The sequence below is a fragment of the Buteo buteo genome, chromosome 10 (assembly GCF_964188355.1).
Source record: "Buteo buteo chromosome 10, bButBut1.hap1.1, whole genome shotgun sequence".
Taxonomy (NCBI): Eukaryota; Metazoa; Chordata; class Aves; order Accipitriformes; family Accipitridae; genus Buteo; species Buteo buteo.
In genome coordinates this window covers 32,010,437-32,033,930 of record NC_134180.1, presented here as the reverse complement: position 1 = coordinate 32,033,930, position 23,494 = coordinate 32,010,437, and the positions used below count along the sequence as shown (strand labels likewise).

The 23,494-nt window shown below is 54.3% G+C and overlaps 1 protein-coding gene across 16 annotated transcripts in view; it reads right to left on the bottom strand.

The window, feature by feature from the left end:
• SZT2 (SZT2 subunit of KICSTOR complex) overlaps positions 1 to 23,494 on the bottom strand; it is a 60,109-nt gene that overhangs the window by 6,967 nt on the left and 29,648 nt on the right. For 9 of the 16 annotated variants that reach the window (XM_075039236.1, XM_075039240.1, XM_075039238.1 and 6 more), the window contains 38 exons: positions 22,634 to 22,799; positions 22,459 to 22,551; positions 22,194 to 22,275; positions 21,774 to 22,055; positions 21,271 to 21,409; positions 20,897 to 21,013; positions 20,716 to 20,779; positions 20,156 to 20,341; positions 19,746 to 20,084; positions 19,416 to 19,605; positions 18,960 to 19,034; positions 18,608 to 18,746; positions 18,252 to 18,372; positions 17,880 to 18,009; positions 17,612 to 17,764; positions 17,396 to 17,498; positions 16,904 to 17,021; positions 16,562 to 16,673; positions 15,988 to 16,106; positions 15,433 to 15,597; positions 14,733 to 14,817; positions 10,887 to 11,075; positions 10,566 to 10,763; positions 10,034 to 10,203; positions 9,682 to 9,848; positions 9,152 to 9,249; positions 8,131 to 8,263; positions 7,889 to 8,016; positions 7,465 to 7,595; positions 6,769 to 6,951; positions 6,040 to 6,310; positions 5,732 to 5,811; positions 5,258 to 5,383; positions 3,335 to 3,540; positions 3,119 to 3,212; positions 2,118 to 2,198; positions 1,635 to 1,709; positions 496 to 561 (listed from right to left, as the gene is read on the bottom strand). In XM_075039236.1, coding sequence (XP_074895337.1) covers positions 496 to 561; positions 1,635 to 1,709; positions 2,118 to 2,198; positions 3,119 to 3,212; positions 3,335 to 3,540; positions 5,258 to 5,383; positions 5,732 to 5,811; positions 6,040 to 6,310; positions 6,769 to 6,951; positions 7,465 to 7,595; positions 7,889 to 8,016; positions 8,131 to 8,263; positions 9,152 to 9,249; positions 9,682 to 9,848; positions 10,034 to 10,203; positions 10,566 to 10,763; positions 10,887 to 11,075; positions 14,733 to 14,817; positions 15,433 to 15,597; positions 15,988 to 16,106; positions 16,562 to 16,673; positions 16,904 to 17,021; positions 17,396 to 17,498; positions 17,612 to 17,764; positions 17,880 to 18,009; positions 18,252 to 18,372; positions 18,608 to 18,746; positions 18,960 to 19,034; positions 19,416 to 19,605; positions 19,746 to 20,084; positions 20,156 to 20,341; positions 20,716 to 20,779; positions 20,897 to 21,013; positions 21,271 to 21,409; positions 21,774 to 22,055; positions 22,194 to 22,275; positions 22,459 to 22,551; positions 22,634 to 22,799 — 5,374 coding nt within the window. Of the gene's footprint in view, positions 1 to 495; positions 562 to 1,634; positions 1,710 to 2,117; positions 2,199 to 3,118; positions 3,213 to 3,334; positions 3,541 to 5,257; positions 5,384 to 5,731; positions 5,812 to 6,039; positions 6,311 to 6,768; positions 6,952 to 7,464; positions 7,596 to 7,888; positions 8,017 to 8,130; positions 8,264 to 9,151; positions 9,250 to 9,681; positions 9,849 to 10,033; positions 10,204 to 10,565; positions 10,764 to 10,886; positions 11,076 to 14,732; positions 14,818 to 15,432; positions 15,598 to 15,987; positions 16,107 to 16,561; positions 16,674 to 16,903; positions 17,022 to 17,395; positions 17,499 to 17,611; positions 17,765 to 17,879; positions 18,010 to 18,251; positions 18,373 to 18,607; positions 18,747 to 18,959; positions 19,035 to 19,415; positions 19,606 to 19,745; positions 20,085 to 20,155; positions 20,342 to 20,715; positions 20,780 to 20,896; positions 21,014 to 21,270; positions 21,410 to 21,773; positions 22,056 to 22,193; positions 22,276 to 22,458; positions 22,552 to 22,633; positions 22,800 to 23,494 lie in introns of those variants that run through there. The other 7 variants (XM_075039243.1, XM_075039244.1, XM_075039250.1 and 4 more) reach the window with 5 other exon arrangements.

The following is a 23,494-nucleotide window of genomic DNA, read 5'->3' as shown; positions in this document are numbered from 1 at the left end:
GCCTCAGCCTTGCCCTTATGCCAGGAGCTCACAGTTTTAACGTCTTTTGGCTCTCTGACACCTTTGGGCAGTTGACCCACATCATAATCCCTTGGTTTAGGGAGGCAAGCAGGGAAAACCAGCAGGCAGGAGGCATTGGCAGAACAAGCTGCTCTTGCTCTCTGCGCCACCTGCATTTCTGCTGCCATGAGCCAGATGGCAACCCGCACAGCCAGGATGAGCCCAGAGAGGAGCCTATAGCTCTGCCCCAGGAAAGGCAGGGTGAAGAGCAAGAAACAGAAGGCACTGCCCCCATGCCAGCACCTGGGGCCCACCCCATCCTCCTCCCAAGCTGTGCTGCCCAGTGCTACAGAAGGCACTGGCACAGGAGGCAAGAGGCAGCTCCCAAAGCTGAACACTGGGGCAGGAAGGGTGGAAGCACAGCCGGTGGGAAGTTCAGCCCTGCACTGGCAGGTCCTGCTGTGCTCAGCATGGCACTGGGAGGAGAGGACATACCGCAGACTCAGAGACGGAGCTGGGTCCCATGCAGCTCTTGCTGCGAGCTCTGGCTGTAAGAGTGCCCTGATGGAGAGAGATGCACAGCCAGTGGGAAGAGGGACAAGGCACTGCCCAGCCTTGTTCCTGCATCCAGCCTGTCCTGCACAGGCCCAGTGTTGGACAAGGTGAGAGAAGGGGCTGAGGAGCTCAGCTGCCCCGCCTGGGGGAACTCTGGGCTAGTCCCAACATGTGGGAAGGGTGGCCAGGTGCCTGTAGCAAGCCCCACACCTCTTGCCTGCTGCTCCCAGGATCATCCCCTCCCACTGCAAAACCAGGCAAAGTCTTTTCCCAAGTCAGCCAGAGAGAGTCTGAATGTTCCCTGCAATGCCCGCTGCAGCCTGGTAACCCTGCCCTGTGCATATGTGGGCTTCCCAGGAAAGGCTCAGCAAACCCTCAGGCGAGGTTCTGGCAGGCTCTAAGCTTAGGAGACCACTCCTGGCCTATATAAGATGCAGCCTTGCTACACAGCCACCTTGGAAAGGACAGTATGGTCATGCATGCTTCCTGCCTCAGACAGGCTGGGGCTAGTCAGCCTCTAGGCAGCCACCCAGTGCCCTGGGGACAGGCAGGAGACACCCTGATGCACCAGAAGAGAAGGGAGCAGGCAACCCCATGGTGTTGTAGAGCAAGGCACAGAGGTATCAAGAACCAGGGCTCATGGTGCAGAAAGTGATCTCCTCTGGCAAAGGGTAGCTAACCATGTTCACAGATCCCTGTTCCCATTCCTTGTTGTTCCAAGGGAAGCAGAGAGCTTCTGGCTTTCCATGCACTGACTTTGCCTGGAGCAGTCATCTTTGCCAGAATTGCTCCTATTCCTTCCCAGTCTGCTCTGTCTTGCTCCCCAAGCTAGGATAAAAGTCATCCTCTTGCCAAACACCCTACCTCCCTTCACTGTACTCCAGATCTGCTCAAGCAACATGCCATGGAGGGCACGTAGCTGCAGAAGGCTCTGTGCAGTTCTACTTTTCCATGAGGAGGGAGCAGAGCTCTCCAGAACTTGCTACACCTGAAATGCCCACTCTGTCCCAGAGATCGCTGCCTCCCCCAAAGCATTCCCTGACCCTGAGGTGCACCAGCTGTGCCTGCAAAGCCATTACCTGGGAATTCACAGACTGGCCCATGGGGATCCGCGAGCACTCCAGCGCGTACTGCTTCACACAGAAGTAATAGCCCTGGAGGAGAGAGCACATGAGCATAGCACAGGCCTTGGGCCTCTCTGGGGAAGGAGAACAGCCCCTATGCTTCACCCTCTGGGCTGGGTCCCAGACACTCTTGCTCCATGTTTTGTCTCCCCTCCTGTCTGAACCAAGCTAGCCCAGCCAACACGTGGTTGAGCACAGAGCACCCTACCTGGTATTGAGCCTTTGCATGTTTTATTAGCCCCCCTCCAGGCAACTCTTACTGCTCTGAGCCCTGCAGAACCATACCTAGCTGATCCACAGCTACAGGACCATGGGAGAGGCAGGACAAGAAATGAAGAATCACAGGTCCCTGCTGCACTCCTCGTCACTCACTTTGTCACCTCTGAAGACTGTCCCTGAACCCCCAGAGATCATACTTTGTTTATTGTTCTTTCTTACCTGGAAAGCCAACTCCATCAGTACAATCCCACCCGGAAGAGCTCTCTGTAGATGATAGGTGCCAACAGCAGGGCTTGTGCTCTGGGAAGAAAAGGACAAAGCTCAAGAGGCTCTCTGGCATAGGAAAGCAGCCCGCACACCAGGGTGCGAGGCTGCCACAAGGCTTTGGCAGAGGTGGAAACAGAGGAGCCTCATCAACTGAGCACCCTCACTGGAGAGAGGAGAACAGACATGCCAGAGCTGACTGTGAAAAGAATTCTAACCTAAAAAACAGCCTTTGAGAGAGCACACCAGGCACCCTGCTCCCTTTGCCTCCCGCTTACTCAGGACAGGGTGTCTCTAGAGTTTGAGGACACTGAGCTGATGATGTGAGCTTTCATTTGATGGTGTCTAGATGTTGTATCAAATAAGACAGCAAGGAGTCAATCCTTTTCCAGGTTAGCTGCGATTTGGTAGAGCTCTGTCCTGTTCCTCCCTAGTTGCCACTTCTTTAGAAACGAGGAACCTCAGCCTGCTCTCACAGTAGAGCCATTCCAGGTTTATCTTCTCTGATGTCTTCAACTTCAGCATTCATCTCACTCTAACTAAAGATCCTTCTGTGCCAGAGTTGCCCTTAACCATAGACGCTGAGTCTTCTCTGACTGGTAAACCTCCAGAATCACAACCAAAGGCAGCTGTCCTGGCCCCAGGTCACCCTGTTCCTCTTCTGAGACCCCTCCAAGCTGTTGCCATCCTTTTGAGATTTGCCCTGGCTCCACCCAGTTCCAGGAAGGGGCTCCAACGGCTGCAGGAAGACATGCAGGAGGGCAAGGAGGTCTCATCTGACCCAAGATCCCAAAGATGGTGCTGATCTAGACAGACATTTTTCCGGCTTTAGTGCTTTCTCTGCCCTCTCACATCCTTTCTGCCTGAAACTGATTCAAAAGCCAACCAGGAGAACTGCCCCACTCCACAGCCCGACTTCTATCCCAGTTCCACCCCTCTAAGAGACATGCACTCACCTTTGGACTCCCTTCAGCTTTTGGCTTCGTGTAGGAAAAGGACCCTCTCCCCTCCACACCCATTGCTGCCAGAGCTCGGATCCGGCTGGTGCTACTGGAAATGACAGCAGAGACAGCCTTGAGCAGGCGAGCCAACATCTCCTGTTGTGTTAAACCAGGGCATAGCTCAGTGTGTTGGCTGTTCTCCAACACCAGGGTTCCCAGAACGTCACTGACCTGCGAGTGGTGGGTGAGGGTGGCCGGACCTGGACCAGAATGAAGCCCATGCTCTGCAGGTACTGGATGTATTGCTGCAAGAAGGCATTGCACATCTCCTGCAGCCAGGGTTCCTCCTTCACCTTGCAGGGCAGCGCTTCTGCCGAGTCACAGCTGTGGCTGCGGTCTCTCCCTGAAGCTGTAGAGTCATTTGAGCGGTGGCGCTTCTGGAAGAGAAAATAATTTCCTACAGAGCCCTGCTGCGACTGGCCCCAGCAGGTGACACTTGCTGGGACACCACCAGGTGCCCTGGCTGAGCAGAGGGCAAACCTCTTCCTACCAGAGAGCACTAACAGCTAGTTCCCCAAACACTGTCCTAGTGCATGTGCGGAAACACGAGATCCAAGATTTACCCAGCCATGGACTGACCTAACAGGACTGCAACAGACTGCAGGAAAAGGTGCCCTGGCAGAAAGGGAAAATTCACATCTACCCCCACAGAATGGCTTCTACCACTGGTTCACACAAGGCTCAACAGAGCTTCAGCTCCTACTGCCATGGTAAGAGTCCAATCCCCTTATGAATCCTCCCGAATTCTCAGGATTTACTAGTAGTTCAGTAGCACTGAATAGGAATAGTGTTTCCTTTTAACTATTTCCAGTTCTCCTTTTGATGTCTTGAATACTCCTTGTCTTTGTGTTGTGAGAGACTGAGGTTTCTTTTCTTGATCTCTCTACCTCAAGCCAGTGGCTCTTTTACAGATTTCTATCTGACCTTTCATTCACCTACCCAGGAGCAGTCTCTTTACCTGGGGTCTCTCCTGCTACTCTCTGACCTTCTCTGAGTCTCTCTAGTTCAGTGCCTTTGTCAGAAGATGCTTGGTCTCACACTTACTGTCCAGATGAAGACATTAACATTCTAGTATTTTAGAAACGTATTGGAATATTACCAATAATACTAACGCCTGTTTCTGATGTACTCTAAATGGTTTGCCTTTTGTATCCAACTGTTCACAAATTGAAGAAATCCACTGAGCTGTCTGGTCTGTACAGGCTCTGCAGTTAGTGTACAATACAGGAGAAGTTCAAATTTCTCTCCACATTGTGCTCTGTTTTACTGGGAACCAGGTCCCAGCTCCCACAATACCTCTCATTTCACAGGCTACTCAAGCTCCTTGCAGTCTTTTTCTGTTCTGACCAATCTGAACAGCCATAGAGCATTGCAAAGCTTGCCATCTCGTATGTACTGCAAAAAATGATCTGATACAGAACCCAATACACAACCTTGAAACCTCTGCTGCCAGGCTCTTCAAATTCAATAACCAATTTTCATTTTGCTCTGTTCCAAAAACAAAGTGAAGTTTTCATTCTGTGACGATACTTTTCCTTTTGCTTGCAAGTGCTCAATTTCTGTAGCAACCTCTGCTTAAAGACCCTGTCAGAATCCTTTTGACATTTAGATAAATTACAACAGCCTGTCCTTCCCTTCTGACACGCTTACAGACTGTGAACAGCCAGTATGGAATCTGCACCGGTTAGTCTGTCAGGTTGCAACCTGCTCAGGATTCAGCTGGTTTGCTTTAAATTGTTCCAGCTATTTGCTGGGTCCAGGCAAGGTTTACCAGGTCTGACTGCTGAATGCATAAAGGGAAGCTTTGCTTCCCCAACAGATCGCTACCAGACAGCGCTCTCTGATGGCTTCACTAGACTCAGCCCTGAACTCCCTGAGTAGAAAACGGAAGTCAGTCTCCCCCAGGGATGGTGCGGCTGCAGAAGAAAGGCTATAAGGACCCAAGGATTTTCTCAGTCTCCATCTCACAGGGTGCAAATTCATCCTGTAACGCAGGGGTGAGCTCAGAGCAGCCCTGTCTTGGGAAAAGATTGCAAAGCCATCCTTTGCCCCACTGCACAAAGCCCAACCCCACCGACACTTGCTGACACTCACCTTCCCCTCTACCTTGCCCTGCTGGTCAGTCTGGATCTGCTGCCGGAAGGCTGGGTCAAAGAGCAAGGGAGTAGCACAGTAGTGAACCAGGCGTGAGGACTGCTTCAGGGTCTCCAGGTCTGCCAGCTGCACAGCACAAGAGGAACACAGTTACAGCACACAACCCTCATCAAGCCTGGGAACAGGCTGTCCACAGCGCTGCACGGCTGCTCAAATGGAGATCAAACTCTCGAGGGAACCCCCTGCTTTACAGCCTTTCCAGTGCTGGGCAGCAAGGCCCCATGCCTAAGTGTGTTGCTAGAGCCCAGTAACTCCAGAAATTCAAGCAGAGTGCACTGCTCCACTGCCAAACAGCATCCCCGACATACACCCTGCTGTGAGCTCCAGTGCTCCCCTTTGCCATAGAGAAGCTGGTGCTACCAGTGCACTGTAAGAAGGCCCAGCCTGCCACCCACCCACTCGGGTTGTGCTCACACTGATAGGCATGTTGGACTGCGCCGATCTCTGCTGCCAGGTAACAAAGAGATTTTCAATCTTCATCTGCTTCTCCAGTTCTGGGGGAAAGAAAGCAGCCACAAGAGTATCAAGCCACAGCCCCAAGTACTGCCACTCCCCTTCACTCCCACCCTACACAGGCCATAAACCATTCCCTCACAGCACCCTGACAGGAGGAGCCGAGAACCGTCCCCTCTGCCAGAACTCTTGTTCTGCTCTTTCTGAGCTCCTTTTCCAGGAGTGAGATGATTAGACAGGCTTCTGTGACATCGGGCCCCTTGCTTTACCTTTCCTCTCCATGCTCTTGATTTCCAGGAACTGAGCCCCATGCCAAGACACAGGGTCAAAAGGTCCCAAGTCAGGCCCATGGGGTATGCGCTTGACAGTGGTAACATCCCGCAGAGCTTCATCAAAGGGCACCACATCAGGATGGAAGTGCAGAGATGGCAGGCTGCGGGCAGAGCTGCTCAGCCGGCCTTGTTCCTTGCTAGGTGGGGGACTGGAGCTCCGGATCAGCGCATCCACCTCCAAAGTGGAGTTCAGGAAAGGATTTGGCTCCTAAGCAAGCAGACACAGCCATGAAAGCCTCCTTACTGCCAGCCTTGGAGCAAGGACCCACAAGAACAGAGAAAACCCAGTTTTGGCCATCTGCAGACATCTCTGTCAGCCTTCTCCATCACCAGTCCCAAAGACAGCAGGCCTTGGCCTAGCATGGCCCTAATGTGCCGTGGGAAGCCCATTCCCCAGCCTCCTCCACCCTAAATAATCCAGTCACAAATAAGTGCTGCCAGCAGCAGGACCTGGCTTCCTTTTCCACCTCTGGCTGTCTCCAAGAGCAGACAGCACCAGCCTAGCTGGACACAGCCACAGTCGGACACATGAGCACCTGGGGATACCTTGCCAGCTGGCATACAAAAGCACAGAAGCGCACACACTGCAACCTTACTCAGACCCCCAAACTGCTAAAGGCCCTTCCTGAAGGGGAAAGGACTGCCCTGCCTGGCAGGGTGCCCTACCTGCTTGCTGTCCTCATGCCATGGTGTGTCCATGAAGCAGTGGTGGTGGAAGAGTCCCAGCTTCTGGCTGAGCAGGCAGTGCACAATGTGGGACCGAGCATTCTGCCACTGCAGCAGGCGAGTAAGGGAGCAGTTCAGGTTGGCGCCCAGGTCTGGGGACCAGTTATAAGTGTAGAGCGTCAGCTGGAGAGAGAGGAGGGGGAGAAAGGCTGAAGGACCTGCTCAGAGAGGGCCTGCATGGTGACATAGGCGGCCCCAGGTGCTCTGGGTGGTACTTGCTACAGCTGCAGCCACTTTCAGATGACAAGGCTGGGACAGGGAGAGTGGCAACAGCTCATTCACAGCCCCCCTGTTAACAGCCACAGCAGTGGTGGTGGTACTTGCACTGACAGCACAAGTGCCCAGCCTGATGTGGACCGTGCTGTGGGTAGGGAAAGGGCAATTATAGTCCACGGTGGGGCAGCTGGAGTCAGAGACAGCAAGGGTTCTTGCCCCCCAGCACTCCCCAGAGCACTGCAGGGAACCCCCAGCTCTGCTTGTGGCACAAGCAGAGACATCCTGCACAGCTGCTTTGGAAGGCTCCTGCCTAGGGAAGGCTGGTTGCCTGCAGATGCACTCTTCTCCTCTTTCCAGCCCTGGGCCAGTTGGGAACAGCCTGGCTTGTGGGAGACAACATCACACAGACATCGTTGCTACCTTTTTGTCGATGATCTCCATGAAGAGGAACCTTTGCCGAGGTGCCAGGTCTCGTCCAGCAAGGCTAGGATCAGAGCCTCTCTCTGCTGAGCTGAATTCCATGGCCTCAAAGCGTTGGAGCCCTTTGTGAGCTGGAAGAAGCCAGAGTTATGACACTCAGTGCCAGTTCATCCCGCTCTTACATCCCATGTGCCGTTAAAGCTGCATGACAGGATGTTTTGCCACAGTACTTGCTCAGCTTGTCTTGAAATAAGCAGTTATAAGCAGATTTGAGAACAAGGTCTCAGGAGCCGAGAAGAGAAAACCCACTGCCCACCTCTGGGAACAAGCAGTCTGTCCCAGCAAAGAGGGGAACCCTGCTCATACATCTCCCACCCCAAGAGCCCCCAGCACACAGTCCCATGGACCCTGGCCAGGCACTCACCCTGTTCTGTGCTGCAACGCCACTGCTGGAAGTTGCGTCCCAGCAAGATGAAGTGTCTGACGGCTGCAGGGCGAGGGCTGGCACTCTGGCCAGGCTTATAGGGCAGGAAGGCAGTGCCCTGATGGCAGCTGCAAAGAAGAGCACCAAAGGTGGCTGACAAGTAGAGCCATGGAAGTAGAGGCTGGCACAGCTGATTGGCATTTGCTGGTGCCAAACAGCCCCCTGTGAACAGTGTAACTCACCAGATCTGCTCAAACACCTTGACAGTGGTGTCGCTCGCCAGGGCAGTGACCAGGCTCACCACTTCCACCAGGATGGAGGACAGGAGGAAACGAGACACAATCTCCACTGAGCACTGCTGCACCGAAGGGCACCCTGCACAGAAGAAGTACTACTGTAGGAAAAGGTGCCAAGCTGCCCCAGTGCCAAGCCCTGTCTACCTGGGCAGTGGGGAGGGCTAAGGGAGCCCCATTGCAGGCCTGCTGCCCAGAGCAGGCCAAGTTCCTGCCTTGCCAGGGACAGAGTTAGGCAGAGCTGGAGAACAAGGACTTTATATGGAGGAGGAGAAGACAAAGGCTGAACAAAAAACTGGTTTCAGGCTCTGGCCAGAAACAGGGCCTGGACCAAACTCCATCCATGCCCTGAGCACAGCACTTTATTCCCCCGCCTATTCCTTGCTCCCTGGCCTACTCCTTACCAAAGGACAACTCTACCTGGCCAGCAGGAGGTGCAAGAGGATGAAGAAACACTGAACTGAGAGGTATCCAGAAAGCAGCAACAGGGCAACCGCCCAGCCCCAAATCCCACCATGTGAAGGGCATCCCTCCTTGCTGCCTCCCTCCTCCTCTTGCTCCCTCCAAGACTGAGGGTCTCCCACGCAACTTCACTGCTCCAGAGTGTGTCACAGAGGCTCAGATTCTCCCTGCTACATCTGGGAGCCTTATCATTACTGTAGCTGCCCTTGGAGTTCAGTCTTTCCAATGCAGTTGCAGCCAAGTCCAGCAAGCCCTAGACTTGCAGCATGGCAGATACAACCACAGGCCTTAGCAGGTTTGTTCAGATGCACACAGACACACGCTGGGACTCCTGCCACAGCTTTGCAATGCTGATGCTGGCCCTTAAGACTGAGGGGACTCTGATGAGGTTTGGGGGCAGAGTGCATAACTAGCTAGAGATCAGCAAGGGATGAAGGCAGATGGCTTGGTGTCATACGAGGACTTGTCCTTGCAGCTCCAGGGAGGAGCTGGGGCCTGAAACACATACCCAGGTGGTTCATGAATGCCATCCACTGCTGGCAAGTTTGATTGAAGAGTGGGTGCATGCTACCTACATCGCCTTCTTCCAACTGGCAGGCTCGGCGCCTGGGAAGAGGAAAGGGAAGCAGTTGTACCAGATCAAAGTCAACAGCAACGAAGGCACAAGTCCGCAATGGTCTCTCCCCACCCAGCTTCAGAGCAGAGCCCGGCAAGCCCCCTTTTTGGGTTGTTACAGCCCTTGAGCTTGGTCCCTCTGGGTCAGTAGCCATAGGGGCGTCAGGTGTTGTGCAGGGCCCCACAATGCAGGGGAGGGATATCTAGCAGTGCTTTCAGCAGCACTGCAGCAATAAGGATTGAGGGGTTTTGTGTGGAAGGCAGCTCCCCTAACTGGCTGTGTAAGGAAGAAACTGCCAGGAAAGGCGATGTGGTCGAGGGTTAAGGTGCAGACAGAGCCAGCAGGATGTCAGGCTGTGGAGCACTGTGCAGCAGACAGAGGGGAACAACACCCTGGCTGCCCGGCCTGCAGGCTGTGCTTGCCTCTGTGCCTGTTCCAGTTCAGCTGTGGCTGTGGCCCGATCCTGGCTCAGATGCTGCTTGACACTCTCAGTCTTGTGCCGCCGCCTCGTGCGAGCCTCTTCTGGCCTCTCCAGCACAATGTCATCAGTAGTCTTGGGGCTGCCCAGCTCCGAAGACTCTGCCTTGCTCTAGGGAGAAGGGGGTAAGTTAATGCTGTGCACATGCACAGCCCAGCTAGCACCCTGATCTCAAAGTCCCCACTACCAGCCTGGCCTCCCAACCCCAGCCAGATGCCTCCTCTTAATTCCTCCCGGCCTGACACACCATCAGGACTTACAGGCCCCGCTCCCCACTGGTCCCTCAGCAACATTACCAGCATGTCCCAGAAGCTGCGGCGTCCCAGCTTGCTTGTGGGTGTCACTGGCTCCCCAGAGCTGGACGAAGGGGCAGAGGTGAAGTGCAAGGGTGGAGGACAGCTCCTGCCAGCCCCACCAGTGGCCAGGGCCAGGCCCTTGGTCTCTGACATGGTCCTCCTTAGGCCTCCTGTGGAGACAGAGTGAATCAGACTCTCCAGAGCTTCCCACTGCAACACTGCTGGTGTCCCCCTGTACCCCACTGTGGCTGGCCAGAGCCAAGCTGGAGAGAAGGGAGAGAGCCCTCAGCAACACCCAGCAAAGTAAATTCAGTCTTTGGGAGCAGATAGACCTTTACATACCTCTTCCAGCCCCCATTTCTATAATGATTCTTCCCTGAGACATCACAGAGCACAGCTTGCAGAAGGGAGAGTGACTTCCTCCCAGCCCCCTCAGCCCCAGTCCCCCCCGCAGAGCCAAGCTCCCACAGGCCAAGCGGGAGGAGCAAGGCTGGCTGGGGGCTTGGAATGGCCGTCCTGGTCAGGCTCTCACCTGCAGAGCTCAGCTCCTCCAGGTCTGCAGCACCCAGGGGGCTGGTGGCCTCCACACAGAGTGGGGCCGGCAGCACAAGAAACTCCATGACGGCGTCGCAAAGAGCATGGCGCAGGGCCCCACGCAGCTTCTCCGACAGCTGCAGCAGGCTGATGTTGCCCTTCTCCCAGATATCCAGGCGCACCAGCATGCGGGGCTCTGCAGGGAAAGGGCAGTCCTGCATGGATCTGCACACCCACCTTTGCCAGCCCCCCCTCCGAGGTGCCCCAGGGGATGTGGAGACAGCAAGGAATTGGTAACTTGTGGCTTGTTTCACTCTACCTGAATGCAGGGTGCTGGTCTCTGGCTGGTGCCTGCTGACTGCGGTGAGGCTTTCAAAGTCGGCATCCTGCAGCAGGCCCACGATGGGTGAGGAGGAAGGCGGCTTCAGAGGATCAGGCCTCTCCCCATGGGGCAGTGAGGTGGGGCTGCCATGCTCATCCACGAACGTCAGTGCGATGCACGCGATTCCTGCCGGGGAGAGCCCGAGACAGCCTCTGTCAGCCCCTGTACCTCTACAAGCCCTGCCTACAGCCTGCCACCCCGCACCTGGGACCGTCATGTCACCACTTGGGTTGCACAGTGCCACGTGGCAGGCAGGGCCCACAGGAGGGCATGCAGCCAGGGGAGCAGAGGCTAGCTGTGCCTGTGGGGAGCCAGGGTAAGAAGCACGGTGTTTGGCACAGGGTGTCCCCATCACCCCGAGAGTCTCTCTCTTGCAGTGCCGCAGCAGCTTTTGCCTTGCCCTGCAGCAGCTTCCGGGGTTGTCCACCCCCATGTGCAAGGGGAAAGTATCTCCATTTGCCCCAGGAGGGCCTTTATGCAGAGATATCCAGGATGGGGCTCACCATCCCTATCCTCTTAAGGGACAGAATACAGAGCCCAGATACTCTCCAGCAGCCCTCTCCAGGCTATTAAAGGACCTCAAGTCCCTCCAGAGGAAGACTGTATACGTGACACCCTGTTGCAGATTACACTCACAGCTCCCTCCTCACTGTATGCCCATACAACATCAGGTACCTTCCCCATGCACTCCAACAAGCAGGACTGGGAACAAAGCAGGTTGACACCTAGTATTAGCCTGGATTTGATGCAGAGTAAAATTCAGGCCCTGCCTGTAGCCTCTCTACACTGAGCCCTACACACACATAACGGGACAGTTCAGAGATGCAGAGTAGTAGCATGGTGCTTGCTTCAGAGCCCACATGCTGCATGCCCTGGGCCACACGGAAGGAGAAGCCCTGCTACGAACCAGACCAGAAACAGGAGCTCAATCCCCACAGTCCAGCTCGATAGCCAGGACACCAGGGAAGCAGCAGCACAGATGCACCTGTGAGGTCCAAACCCCACACTGTAACCCTAGATCCCACTCCCTTTCAAAGCCGCTTGACCAACTAACCCAGCACTCAGATGACTGGATGGCAAAGCTGCCCCAACACTGCCAAAGGGTGATGTGTCCAGATGCAAACAACCTCAGCCCCACAGCATTTCTGAGCCCATACTCAGTTCCTCTCCATCTCAGCAAGGGTGGGAGTGACACCAGACTCCACTGTCACAAAGCAACCAAACTGCACCCAACTGCATCCACAGCACTGTGTGGAAGATGGGTGCCCTCCCTGTGCTGAGACAAATCCGGTCTCAGCAGACTGTGCCCAGGGCTAATCAGCAGCACAACCACCCAGTCTTCATCGTTCCTAATGAAGCGTAAGCTCTGCAGCAACCTTTCCTCCAAGACACCCCAGATGCAAGGGAGAGGGCACTGGGATGGAAAGAGCTGCTTCCAAAGGAGAGAGGTAGGCATTTAAGTCAGAGGGCAGCTCACTTGCACTCACACTGAGGAAAGAAAACTCTACATCTATGAGCACCCCTCCACTTGAAGAAAAGTACAGGAACAGCCTTGTCTCAGAGGTGCTCTGCAACAGCCTCCAACATCTCCCCCTGAGACAGGCACAGGAACAACCCTTTACACAGCAAACAATGGGGAAGCTCATAATTTCCGAAATATCAAAGGTAGAGGGGACCAGGACTTTACCCAGCCTCATCCCCCTTCAGAGCAGGGCAGTGAGCCTCACACAGGGGCTCTCCCACCTCAGACAGCCTCTCACTGCAGCCCAGCAGCTCTCTGGGATGTGGGTGTCAATACAGAGGTGTCAGGAGCAGCAAATCTGCCCCATGTGACAGTGAATATGAGCTCTACCAAGCAGACTTTCTTTCTTTAAACAAGTAAAGGGCACAAACTCCACATCTGTCTGGCTTGACAGTCAGCCCCATGCCCACCAAAATGACAGGGGATGCTCATGTGGTAATTGTAGACCAAGATGTAGTCACTCCTTTCTTCTCCTCCTGGATAAATTACCACACTGAGTGCCTTCAGCCTCCTCCTCTCTGGCATGTTTCCCTATCACGTCCATTCCTGTACCTCTGGTCTACTTCAGTCTATCTGAGGTGAGGACATGAGAACAACCAAGCACGATGTCCCACATTCTCCTCGTGCTGGGACACATGCTCCAGAAAGGGAGCACCCATGGCAGTGGTCTCAAGCAGGCCAGGTCAGCAGCTGCAGGAGCAGACTCCTCGTTTGCAGGTGCTCCCCAAGACAGAGCTGGTTTGCCAAGCAAGTGCCAAGCACTCGGCACCCTGCAGCCAGCTCAGTCTCTTGGGGCAGAGATGATGGCTGCCCCTGCTCCTGCAGCCAGCTCAGTCTCTTGGGGCAGAGATGATGGCTGCCCCTGCTCCACCAGCAGAAAGGCTTGCCTCCTTGCTGCAGGGAACAAGGCTCCCAATCTTGTTACAGGAGCACAGGGAAGCTGAAACGCAACCACTAAATCACAGGTAAGAAACTCAAGACCTGAGCTCTGGGGCTATAGGAAGAAGTAAGTTAGCAGAGCTGTCAAGTACCTTACTGCCCCGTGCAATGGAGTTTGGCTACACAGTCATCCATCGCACTCTGTGGAAAGGTGGGGTGCTAGGGAGCTTTTACCTCCCATCTGTGAGGGACTCTGAGCTCCCTCTGACCCAGGCTCCCTGAAATACAAAGTACACATCTAGTGGTGGCCAGCCACTCTACCCCCTTGGTATGCAAGGGAATCCCCCACCCCAAGACACAGCCACTGGGAGAGTGATGATGCTACACCCTGGAGTGTGAAACCACAGCTGAAACATCATGACTCCTGTCTTCCTCAGGGAGGAGATGCCTGTTTGGACCTGTGGGAAAAAAGGGTGCAGGATTTTGGAGTTCACTGCTTACAAGCTAAGAGGGCAGCACATGGACCCTCAGCAGCTGGGGACTGCAGAGCTGCCATCTCAGAGCAGCAGGTTCTGTTTGCTCATTTATCCAGCCAGCAAGAAGGAGGAGGCTCAGCTAAATGGACACACACAGACAAACACACAGAGGAGTCAGAGCTGAAGCCACGACACAAGGAAAACAAGAACAGCAGGGACCAGAGGGGCCAGGGAGCTGCACAGGAAGGGGAACCGGAGGAATACTCGGAGCCACAGGAGCTACCTTGGAAGTGGGAGAGTGGAAAGAGGTGCTGCACAAGGTCCGACATGGTACCTACATAACAGAAGAACATTCAGACGGTGCACAAGGGGCACAAGACACACGATGGCCAGGTGATAGACCACATGGCCTGGACAAAACATGACATGACAGCCTGCTGGAGGATGGGCCCTATGCAATCCCTCCTCCAACAGTCCAGAGAAAAGCGCAAGGACATTGTCCCCACAGCCTGTGCTCAGTTACTTGCAGCATCCAGCTACCCCTTTGAAGCAAGGCTCCTGCAACAACTGTCCCTGCTCCCACCTCCAGCCCCACTGAGCCTCTGTGCCCCACACTTACTGAAGTCTCACTGTGTCTTTCCCCACAGCTATTGTGACCTAGAGCTGCTTCCTACAGCAACAGGCCAAGCTTAGCAAGCTGCTCTGCGAGAGGCCTTAGCTTGCTCCACCACACGTGCAAGGGTGTGCAGTCCCACAAGCACACACCCTGCCCACCTCCCAGCCACTGGAGAAACACACTACCCCAGCACTGGGCCTCCTCAGTCACTCAGAGCTCTCCAACATGGGAAGCAGCTTCCCAAGACACAGCCCCATGCCCTGGTTTCAGGTGAGAGTTGAGCATGATACCTTTTCCACCAGTGCCTTGGCCACCCGGCTTGTTGTACAGATAGAGATCCTGGTCAGGGATGCTCCCACTGTGGTTGAAGTAGTGCTAAGGAGAGGAAGGAAGAATAGTGACAGAGATTAGAGAACTTGCCTTAACTGGAAGCAGAGGCCCATGTGCGTGCAGAGCTCATCCCCAGACCTGTAGCAAACAATCCAGACCTACTTAAAACACTTGCCAGCTTTCACCACTGTTGGGCTGAAGGAACTCCCTACAGGTCTATGCAGTTATATGGCACTACACATCTGGCCTCACCCTTTATCCTTGCTATGGCCATGCTGAGCGGGTGGGTAGCTGCTCCCAAACTTTTATTAATTCTGATGTTTCAGTCCTTAGATCTGAAGGAGCTATGCAAGGACCCAAGTTCAGCTTTGCAAGGGGGTCTTCTCCCATGCTCCTGGGAGATGATTGTGGGCATGAGCTTTGCGATTGCTGCTTTTTGCACAGCAAGTGACTGATTGTGCGAAAGCAAGGCCTGTCCAGGCCAAACAGGAACTGCTCACAGTCCTGCGAAACTCCTCCAGGCTTCAGCATTTAGCGTCAGTTCCTCCCTAACACTACATGGCAGAGCGGGGAACATGGTGATTGAGCTGCCCCAAGAAATGTCCCCAGCAGCAGGTAGAAGCTGGGCAGACTGCTGTCCCAGCTCACAGCCCTCCTCACCTTGAAGTGGTGCTCCACATTGCTGTCCGTGTACTTCGGGGTGTGCAGGAAGATGAGCAGGTTCTGGCGCAGATAGTAGGCCACCGCATGCAGCCAAGGCAGGGCGGAGGGTGGCAGTGCGAACTGCAGGACCTCTGTGGGTGGCGTTCCAGGGGGCTGGATAAACTGCAGAGAGGCGGCTTTAAAACTCAGCTGAGACTAGCAGGATGCCCTGGGGCTCTGATACTGATCCAAATTACGCCAGCTGGCTATATGAAGGGAGAGTATGGTGGGCAGAATCCAGGCCCATAGGCAGCACCCTGAGACAGATCTGGGCAGATATTCCAGGGGTATTCACAGGGAGGCCCTGCCGTGCTGCAAACCCCAGCACCTACCCTGGCACCCACACAGTATACTGTGGTGAATGCCAGCCTGAGCAAGCACTGGAGCAGGGAACAGGATGCAGCAAACTACCCTGGCCTTCCCTGCCCTGGGGCAGGAGGGGCTGAGACAGGTCAAAAAGTAGGAAAGTGTTATGGGCTCTGGGATGAGCAGAGCAGATAGCCAGTCAGGTACCTCCACATCTGCTGGGGTCAGCTTGCAGTTCCGCACCAGCATCACAGTGATGATATCCAGGGTGGCCTCATCCAGGCGTCTGCGCAGCACTTTCACCAGCTCATCTGTGATCTCAGGCCCTGACAAGTAAGCAGAGGTACAAGCAGCTTTTTCACCCCATCCAGTAAGAATGACAACAGTCACCCCTCCCTGCCTGTTCAGGATGTACCAGCCTCACACTCACTTCCCAAAGGGAACATGTCTTTCCCCACCATCAATTTCTTCAGGCATCTTTTTCTACCCATTCATGATCACAAAAGACTGCTGGTACAGCAGGCAAAGACAAATGCACTCCTGCATAAGGAAAGTTGGCACAAGCCACCCGGTCTGCAGGAGGTTTCACTGTGGGCCATGGATCCTTTCCTCACATTCCCATCGAGACAGAACAGTGAGCAGCTCTGGGCTCAGGAAGAGCAGCTTGCTGAGGAAGGAGATACCTTCTCTGCTCTTCAAGCAAAGAGGGCAGGGAGCAGAGCTCCATTCCTCTGCTTTGCATCAGCACAGTCCATCTGCTGCTAGATGCTGTAACACTTACCTGCTGGGGCAACACCATGGACCATCAGCTGGATGTGCCTGTCTACCTGTCCCACAGGGCGGGCAGAGTCCACACTACGGCATGAGGCTGTGTCCAGAGAGGAACGAGAACCCTGGAGAAGCAAAGACAGCCACACAGAAGAAGTTTCAATGTGAATTCTAAATCCATCATTGTCCTGGGCTGTCAGCAAGGTCAGGCAGAACCCACCCACTGCTGTCCCACTCCATACATCTACAATATAAGTTTTATCCTACACAAAATCCAAGTTGCTGGAACTACTGAGTTCCCTCACTCCTGTGACCAAGAGCATCCATATCCACTCCCAGAGAACAGCAGACTCACCATTAGATCCTCAGTGTAAATGGGCTCCTGGCTGCGTGTCAGTGCCAGCGAGCGAGATGCTGGACTAAGGATGCTCTCTGCTTCCCACACCTTCCCACTGTAGGTGGTTTCAGTCAATCTGATTAGAGGAGATAGACATGTCAGCCTCTGACAGCATCATACCTCCACAGAAGATCCACATCTTTCTTGCTCTCCCCTGTGCACTTTCTGGGGATTAGTCCTTACGATATGGTGCTTGTGGAAAAATAGCTCTCTGGCTCCCTCAAAAAAAAAAATCATCCTTTTCCCTCCCATGTGAAGGCTTAGTGCAAGGAGAGCAGGAGGTGCCTGACTTGATGTGACTCTGACTTATGAGAACTGAGATATTTGCTGCTTGGGTCACAGCAGGGTCCCTGAGGCTGGGCAGACACTTTCTGCCCCAAGGAACTCTCAGTCTGGTGTAATGCACATAGCAGGGCAGGGTCAGGCCAACAAGTCATGCTGGCTTCTTACCGGAGGTAGAAAACAGATTTAGTGGCACGTTCCTGGTAGACAAACATATTCTTCCTGTTCACCACAGAGAAGGCGTTGAGCACCGAGCGAAGCGCCTGGATAGCTGTGGGCAATGTGGGATGTTAGCTATCCCACATACCCTTCTCTGGTGTGCCAATCCAGCCAGAAGCCAGACTCTGGACACGCAAAATGAGGGGGAACCTGGGCTGTACGCACCTCGTGAGACCCCCATGTTGGGGCCCATCTTGAGGCGTGAATGCACATGGATGAGTGTGCTCCACACAACATCACAAGCAAAGTGCCCTGGCATGAACTGCATGGTGGCAGCCAGGTAGTCCCGGGGCTGGTAGCTCTCCTCTACAGAGTAATCTACAAAGAGCACAGGACATAGCTGGGGCCTTAGCATGGAAGTCACCATCTTTTTAGTCACTCATGGGCAGGCAGTAGCACTGCTGCTGAGGAATGGCCAAAGGAGTATTCATACCGTCTGTGGGCATGACGCGCTGCCTGTATGAAGTATAGGGTGTTTCGCTCTTCCAGATGTCCTCCTCACTTTCTGCCACCAGTAATGAGTTGCATATGTGGCTGTCATGCAGGTCCTGCAGCAGCAAGCGCTGTGAAGGATGAGAAAAGATTGGTTCTGTTGCTTTCACAGCCAACAGAAGACAGCAAGAAGGGCTTAGGGCCAGACTGAGTCCCTTTTCCTTTGACCCCCAAGCTGTGACTCCACCAGCTGAACTGGCTCCCCTGACCCTCCTCTGAGCTGGGCCCAGACCAGATAACCTCCAGAGGTCCCTTCTTATCTAAGCCATCTCATGACTGGCAGCTCTGTCCCTGCCCTCTGCAGACTTGTTACCTGATTGACAACTCTGCAGATTTCACTGATCTTCTTCACCACCACCTGGTTGAGACTCTGGCACTCCCCTGGCTGCTCCTCTTCTGTCTCTGCTGATGCTGCCTTCTCCACACTCAGGCTGCTTTACAGGGAAGGGGAGACAGGGGTCAGCAGGGCACCTGGACAGTACCTGTCCCTCTGTGCTGGGAGCACGAACACAGTGGGGAAGGATGGCAGATTTCCCCTCATGGAGCACCAGTCTAGTCCTGCAGCTCTCCACCCACACTGGGCAGGAAGGAGATCCTGTCCAGAGATGGGTGAGTGGCAATAAGGTCCTGGCACAGAGAAGCAGCGGACAGACAGGGGACCCTCCTTACCGTGTGTGGTAATAGACCTCCACTCGGTCCTGCTGGATTTTTATGATGAGCCAGAAATCTGGCATGAGGGGACACCTGGGTTCCTGGTCACTCATTAGTGCCTCCTCATACTCCGAGTCACTGCTTCCCCCATCGTAACCTGCAATGTATCCTCACTTCAGTCCCACGCCTGGCAAGCCAGCCTCCTCCCCAGGCACGGCAGGCTCTGAGAGATCAGAGCCACTGACAAACCCTGTCCTCAGGGCTCAGGGGTCACCCCAACCCAGTCACACAGTCCCCCCCACACCCCTGCACTACTATGTCACTGCCAGTGTCTGCACACTGTCGGTCACTCCTGCCCCAGACGACTCACCCAGGTGGTCGGAGTCCATGCTGCCCTGGCTTGACACGAGGCTTTGCACACGGCTGGGACGCTGCTTGCTCGAGCCTGCAAAGAGAAGAGGGGTTTGATCATGAAAGCACTTGCTAGGCCCCTTCACACGTCCCATGTGCTGAAGAAACATTACACCACAGGGCAACAAGGCAGGGCTGGGGAATGGGGCTCTCGCAGCCATTACTGGAGTCACAGGAACTTCATGTCATTAGGGATATCAGTGCAGCAGCATAGCCTAGTACCCTGGGTACTGTCAAGCAGTGAATTGCCAGCACCCTAGCAAGGAAGAGACCAACAGTCCTGGGTACCAATTCTGGTGTTTAGGGACTGGAACAGGAGTAGCAGTCATATTTTGTATGCCACATCCAGAACTGGGCTCCTCCCTTGAAAGTTCCCGAGGCTGAGGTACACCCTGCTCACATTTGCAGCTCCTACCTTCCCTGCCCTGTGTTACGGAGTCAGACAGGCTTGCTGCAGATGGTGTCACCAATGGTGATTTCTCACTGTTGCCCTTTTCGGAGGATGAGGATGGCAGTGACTGTATGGTTGTCTCTGGAGCTGCCTCCTCCAGGGAGTCATGGCCAGGTGCTCTGCTCTGGTCAAGGCTCAGCGCTTCTCCTGGGACCTGCACACAAGCCAAGGTTGCAAAAATGACCAGAAAAACAGGCACCGAAAAAAGTCCCATCATCCTCCTGCATCCTTCTACCTTCTGTTACTGGAGTGTCCCGCACCTTCCCACCAACAGACCACCTCAGTGTCTCTCACCTCATCCTGGGTTTGGCTGCCCCCACCTACGGGGTCTCCTGTGTCTGGCACAATGCGTGTCTCACTCTCTGGCCACCCCCAGAGACCCCGGGCTTCTTCTGGGAGGACACAGCTTGCATGGTGTAGCTCAGAGCCCTCTGCCTCTGCTTCACTGCTCCCCTCCTGGCCTGCCTGGCCCAGGGCTGTCCTGGTACCCCCTCCAGATGGCTGCTGCAAGCAGGGTGTCCCCGAAAGGTTTGGAGCTGCCCGCCTGGAGTGCAGGCGGCTGATGGAGATGTAGTGGTAGTCACTGCCTTCTGCATTAAGCATGTAGCCTGGCAGAGCCATTCTTCTGAACTCCTGCAATACAGGGAAGAATAAGCATCCTGCTAGCTAAGTGTATTGATGCTGCCTCAGGGCTTTCTCTTTACCTCCTTGAACTTCTCCAGAGAGTGCTCAGGTCCAAAGACAAACTGGAGTAGCACCACCTCGCTGTGGCAGCTGGGCCGTCCCTTGGAGTTATAGATGTGGGTGGCCACTCGGTGCAGGATGGAGGTGCTGATGACCTGCGAGTGGCGCAGCGCAGACACAATCTCATCATCCAGGAGCCAGCGAATCTGAGCAGAGCAAGGACGCAGAGAAAGACCTAGGTGACCTGCATTTGCAAGGCTGTCCCAATTCTGATCCAAGTCCCAACAGGATGTTCCCTCTCATCACCTACATCTCTCGTCTCCTTCTGAATGTACCCAAGAAAAGGCCTTTGGAAGACAGCTCTACCTGTCCCACCCCAACTACCGTAAGAACTTTGTCAGGGTAGTCTCACACTTTTGGGGAACAGAAGGCCAATGGTCTGTGTGACATCAGCAAGGCCTGATAGTTCAGTTGACAGAGGTTGCAGCTTGGAGCAGGCTAGGAAGTGTGGAATAGCAGTTGTGTGCTGTGGACATTTGCTCCAGCTGGAAGCAAGAGGAAGTAGACAAGGCTGGCTTACCTCATTCATAGTGGCTTCAATAGCCTGCCTGTGCACTCCAGGGAGGTTGGAAAGTGCAGGGTGCCTAGGATAGAGGAGAAGAAGAATCAATGAGTCATTCTCATTCATGCAGCCACCACAGTGCAGCTCCTAGGCAGCAAAAGGAACCCATGAGGGGCTTGCTACACCTGCAGTGCCATACCTCTCATCTCCTGTGGACGGGAGCCGTTCCAAGTTGTGCATGATATCTTCATCTGAGCGGAAAGAGGACGGCTGCCCTGGAGAGCGTGTGAAGGACACGCTACTCTCCGAGGTGCATCTGTCACAGGAGAGAGCGAGCAGGCTGAGCATCAGTTTTTGAGCCAGAGAAGATAAACAGACACAGGCTCCACAGAAGGGAAAAGGGATCTCTAGAGAAGGTGAGCCTGTCTTAGAAAAATTTTAGTTTTCTTAGGGCTGTGGCAGGCTCTCTGAGAAGGAGAATCCCGAGTCTCAGCACATAGAGAGGAGCCAAGACTGACTGGCTGAAAAGGGCAGGCAGAGGGTGGGCGAGTGACTGGGCCTCTTTCCACCTACCTGTTGTGGAGAATGTCTGCGTTCACAACTTCTATCTCCAGGGGCAGTGTCAGCACAAAGATGTCCAGGGTCACACAGAGGTCCCCCAAGTCAATGGTGTTCAAGCCTTGGCAGCTTTCCAGGCAGCCCAGAACTTCCCCTGAGGAGAGATCACAGACGAAGGGAATCAAGCAACAAACAGCTCTGCTTACACACACACAGAGCCAGGTGGCAAGTACAGAGACTGCAAGAGGTGGCTGTCCCACACACTTGGACAGGCTCAAGAAGGCCACCATCCCCCATGATCCTTTCAACCTTCCATGACCAATCCCACAGCAAGTGGGAAACCTGCTGAAAAAGCCCTTGTCTGATGCTGGGAGACCCTGGGGGCTCCATACAGGGAGGGCTAGTCCAGAGGAACTGATGTTTAGGACATAGCATGTTTGTTCCAGGCACTGCTCGCCCAACAGGCACCTGACAGAAGCCCTACTGCCCTTTAACCTCACAGAAAGGCTTGCTCTTACCTAGACAGGTTGGCAGGGACTGCACGGGCATGGAGCTGTGCTGGCTGCGCAGCTTCACTGAGCAGGTAAGGTGCACAAAGAGCGGGGGCATCTCCTGCTCCAGGAACTCCTGCTCATTGAGTGAGTCCCCTCCCAGCACGCTGAAGGAGTCATCATCCTGGTTCACCGTGTTGGAGTCTGAGAGAGAATCTGTGTCTGGGAACTCGTGCTCCAGCTTCTCACGGTACTCCACCTCCAGCTCTGGGTCACTCTCTGTGGCAATGCAGCACCCAGACACAGTCCCTGTGGATACAGGTTCCCTGTTAGCAAACCAGGCCCATGTCCCCAGAGACCCCACCAGACACAGCCAAGCTCTGAAAGGCATCACCACAGTGAGACTACAGACATTTTCTTCTCCAGGACAGAGCAAGCAAATTTTACCTTCTTCAGCTGCCAGTTCTGCCTCTGATCCCTCCATGTCCTCACTGCCTTTCCTGTCTGCCTGATCCCGAGATGCCTCTTCCTGAGATGGAGAGAGGAAGGGCAGATACTAGAACCATGCCAGGCAGTGAAGCAGGCTGTTGATGGGCCCCCCAGGGGCTCAGTCTACCCATGGGTCTGCCAGCCCCAAATCCAGATCTGACACCAAGCAAACCTACTTCCCTCCACAAGGACTAAGTGCCTGCCAGAGCAGCACCATGCCTACCTCTTTCTTGGCTGATGGTGGGCAATAAAAGAAATAGTGAGGATTTGATGGCACCGGCTTGAAATGTAAACTTCCAATTTCCAGGAATTTTTCCTAAAAGAGAAATCCCAAACGTGAAGCAGACATTCCACTCTACCCTCCTGCAGAAGCCAAGCTGAGCTTCCACATTCCTCACCTGGATAATTTTATGCAAGTCAGGGTGCGCCTGGCAGGGCTGTCCAATTTCCAGTAGTGAGAGGGGAAACTCTGAACAGCAGCTGGTGCCCGTGCTGCTCTTTGGCTCCTCTGTGGGGCTAGCAACATTATGGGAGTCCTGCTCACTGTAGTCCTCCATTTCCGCACTGAGAGGATTGTGGACAGGTCAGACAGGCAAATCAAGAAACGAGAGTGATTATATGTATCACCTACCCTGCAAGCATCCAATCTCACAGTTCCCCACACCTCATCTGTGTAAACACAATGTGACTTACACAGCCCCCACCCCTACAGCCCCAGAAACCCTCTTGCTACCCACTAACCCAGATAAGAGCTCAGGCTGTCTGAAGCCAGGCCAGAGATAGTTTAATCATGCTGATCCTGTGGCCAGGTACTATACACCACGCTACACACCCTCCCTGGGAAAGAGAGACACATGGCTGAGTATAGGGACAGACCTGGAGCAATTTGAACTACCAACACCCAGTCCCTGCACCTCACAGCAAATACCACCATGCCAGCACCCCAGTGTCTTGGCAGCACAGAGCAGAGTGCAAAGCTCAGGCCCATGCTCACACGGCAGCTCCATGACAGAATCAGTCCCTAAAACTCAAAAAAGGCAATCTGGGGAGTGGGATGTTGCTTGGTCAAAGTACTCCCCAGGTACTCAAATTAGTAATACAGATGGCAGATCTGGGTGCAATGTATCACAAGCTGTACATCCTTCAGTAAAGTTTATACAATCTTCATTGGGATAGGCAATTATAAACCAAAAAAGTCCCCTCAGTTATTCTCTGGGAAAGTAGCACTTGAAGTTGTCATCTGACTTTCCAAACACTGA